Raw genomic sequence first — 3819 nt, forward strand, 5'->3', positions numbered from 1 at the left:
GTAACCCTCTACCATCTTCAACAGCTAAGAGCCCTGAACCATCTTCAACGGTTGAGAATCCTACATTTTGTTCTATTGAACATGATCCTGGCCTACATCTACCTATATGGAAATATGCAGCCAATATGAAGGATGAAATCAAACGAGCATACTTAAGATCGGGGCCACATCAACCTGTGTTGCCTAAATATCCTCCATCTGGGTCAAAAAGTCATCCACGACGTTTTCAATCTAAATGGTATTCCGAATTTTCTTGGCTTGAGTATTCTAAAACTAAAGATAGAGCATATTGTTTTTATTGCTATATTTTTCTTGAAGAATCAAATACCCATAATAGCCATGATGCATTTACAACCAATGGTTTTAAAAACTGGAACAAAGTTAAAGGGAAACATTGTTCATTTTTGAAACACATTGGAGATATACCAAACTCTCAGCATTATAATGTTGTGCGATTCTGTGAGACTTTGATGAATCAATCAGTACATATTGATAAATTGATGCAAAAACAGTTTGCTGATCAAATTGAAAAGAATAGGCTAAGGGTGAAAACATCAATAGATGTTGTTCGTTTTCTTTCATTTCATGGGATTTCATTTAGGGGGCATGATGAGAAAATTGATTCAAAAAATCGTGGCAACTTCATTGAGTTAATCAAGCACACAGCTTCTTATAATGAAGAGGTTGCAGGTGTCGTTTTAGAAAATGCACCCGGCAACGCGAAATACACTTCACCTGAGGTTTAGAAAGAAATTTTACATGTTTTTCCTGAGAAAGTGAGAAAAAAGATAGTTGAAGATATTTGTGATTCTAAATACTGCATAATTGTGGACGAGGCAAGTGATGAAAAAGAACAAATGGCCATTGTTCTTAGATATGTTGACAAGAAAGGTTACATACAAGAACAATTTTTTGATTTTGTTCATGTTAAAGATACATCGTCTTCCACTTTGTATTCTTCTATATGTGAAACTCTTACTTCTTACGAGGTTGTTGTTGAGAATCTTCGTGGACAGGGGTATGATGGAGCTAACAACATGCGTGGTGAATGGAAGGGATTACAAGCATTATTCCTTAAGGATTATCCATGTGCTTATTATATACATTGTATGGCTCATCGGTTACAACTTGCGTTGGTTGCAGCAGCTAGAGAAGTAAGCTTTGTACATGAATTTTTCCAAAATTTATCTTTCATTGTGAATGTCGTAGGTGCTTCTTGTAAATGCCAAGATGAGCTACAAGCTGCTCAAGCTGCTGAAATTGCAGAATTGTTAGAATCTGGTGAAATTAATACTGGTAAAGGGGCTAATCAAATTGGTACTTTAAAGAGTGCCGGAGACACTCGTTGGAGCTCACATTTTACTTCTATTAGTAGTCTTATTCGGATGTATAATCCAACTTGTACGGTTTTGGAAAACATAAAAAAAGCGGGCTCTAATTATAAAACAAAAGGTGATGCTAGTATCGCGTTGAAAAGAATGACATCTTTTGAATTTGTTTTCATTTTACATATGATGAAACAAATTTAGGGAATTACTGATACTCTTTGTCAAGCTTTACAACAAAAATCTCAAGACATCATAAGTGCAATCATAATGGTCTCCCATACAAAGAAACTGATTGAAACCCTTAGAGATAATGAATGGACAACTTTTCTTAATGATGTCTTTGAGTTTTGTAAGAAGCATGATATTGATATTCCTGAATTCAAAGATCCTTATTTTGAAGGGAGAAGCAACAGGAAGGGAGGTCATATTACTATTGAGCATCACTATCATTTTGATATATTTAATGAAACTATTGATTTTCAGTTACAGGAAATTAATACAAGGTTCAATGAAAGAGTTGTAGAGCTTTTAGAACTTAGTCTTGCTTTGAATCCAAAGGAGGGATATAAACGCTTCAATTCTGATTCTATTTGCAAACTTGCAAAAAAAAATTATTATCTTGATTTCACAGAACAGGAAATAGATGTTCTAAAATTTCAGTTGAAGCACTTTGAAGCTTATGTGAAGGACCATCCATTTTTGGGAAAGTTGTCATCTATTGTTGAAGTATGTCAAGGCTTGGTAGAGACAGGAAAAGCAAGTCATTACTATCTTGTTGACAGATTGATTCGGCTTGTGTTGACCCTTCCGGTGTCTACTGCGACTACTGAGCGTGCATTTTCCGCCATGAAAATTGTGAAGAATAGACTACGTAACAAGATGGATGATGATTTTATTGCTGATAGTCTAGTTCTTTACATCGAGAAAGATATCGCTAAGATTTTTAGTTTAGACTCTATTTTAGATTATTTTAATGATGTAAGAGAGCGTCGTGTGCAACTAAAATGAAAATTTTACTTTAAAAATGCATACATTGTTACATTTTATTATTGTTTGAAGTATTTTGCTAGTAGTTTATATTTTGTAAATTATTTGGCATACCCTAAAACAAAATCTAAGCTACGCCACTGGCCCGTACTACTGAAAGCATCAGATCTATATGCAACCCAAGTAAGAATCCTTAGGATGCTAAGAAACAAGTAGGGATGAGTGAACGAGTGTGAGTATGCTCGAGCGAGTCTCTGATGATTTTGTGTTGTGTTTCAGAGACATCATGGTGGGTACACGCCACAACCCCGAGAGCAGTGGGACTAGTGATGATGAGATTTGCAGGATGATTCACGAGGAGGTGGCCGCAGCTATTCGAGCGGAGATTCCTGAGATGTTTGGGTCTATTAAGACCACCTTGATTGAGACTTTTCATGAGCGGTATGCCGCTGTTACTGAGGCCGCTGCTGCTGCAGCTACCGCAGCTGTCGCTGCTGCCAGGCCACAGGGAGGTGACTCGTTGTTGTTTCGGGAGATCATCAACACGAAGCCACCAGAGTTTGATGGGACACATGATCTGATTGCTGCTATGAGGTGGATCTCTGATATTGAGGGATGTTTTTACACTTGTTCGTGCCCATAGCATCTGAGAGTCCGATTCGCACTGAACCAGCTTCGCTTGGGAGCGAAGGACTGGTGGAAGTTTGTGACAGCCAGTTTTACTCCTGCAGAGCATACTGTAGTGACATGGAAGAGGTTTACGTTGATGTTCCGAGATAAGTATGTTCCCACGGTAGAGAGGGAACGGTTGGCCCTGGAGTTTCTGTCTCTTAAGCAAAAGACAAAGTCAGTGATGGAGATTACGAGGATGTTTCACGAGAGGGCGTTGTTCTGCCCTGAGCACGTGGTTACTGAGGAGGCACTCGTGAGCCGGTATTTGATCATTCTGAGGAGGGATATTCGAGAGTTCGTGGCGAACTCGTCTTATCGGACATTTACCGAGCTTCAGGCAAATGCCAGGAGGAGGGAGATCGAGCTGGAGACTCAGGCCAGGGAGGAGGCGGATTCTCAGGGGAGGGACCGGAGACCGGCGCAGTCAAAGCCGGCAGCGAAGCGGGCTAAGCCCGCTGATTCGAGATCAGGAGGCCAGAAGGGCCGTACTTGTGGCAAGTGCGGCAAGAGTCATGAGGGATCTTGTCGGGTAGGGATGTGCTACAAATGTGGCAAGGAGGGGCATATGGCGAAGGATTGCCCCAAGGGATTTGCAATTTGCTTTCACTGCAACCAGACCGGCCATGGGAAGGTCGAGTGCCCTCAGCTTGTTCAGGGATCATACCAGGGTTCCACTCCTGCTGCTTTGTGTGCTATAGATATGCGGCCGGTGAAGACCGAGGCTCCGAGGGCTTGTGGGAGAGCATTTCAGCTGACAGCGGAGGAGGTCCGTGCAACACCTGATGTTGTGGCTGGTACATATTGATGGGTTTTTGAGCATTCTAACACTTCC

General features: G+C 40.8%; 1 protein-coding gene across 1 annotated transcript; it reads left to right on the top strand.

Annotated features, from left to right (window-relative positions):
• The first annotated feature begins 857 nt into the window (after positions 1–857).
• On the top strand, positions 858–2336 carry LOC145113346 (uncharacterized). The gene is made up of 2 exons (XM_079049447.1): positions 858–1406; positions 1530–2336. Exons 1-2 carry the CDS (start codon positions 858–860, stop codon positions 2334–2336), a joined length of 1356 nt encoding a protein of 451 aa, XP_078905573.1.
• The last annotated feature ends 1483 nt before the right edge of the window (positions 2337–3819 follow it).

This window comes from Lactuca virosa, chromosome 5, assembly GCF_052849685.1.
Source record: "Lactuca virosa cultivar CGN04683 chromosome 5, Lactuca_virosa_CGN04683_v6, whole genome shotgun sequence".
Classification (NCBI taxonomy): Eukaryota; Viridiplantae; Streptophyta; class Magnoliopsida; order Asterales; family Asteraceae; genus Lactuca; species Lactuca virosa.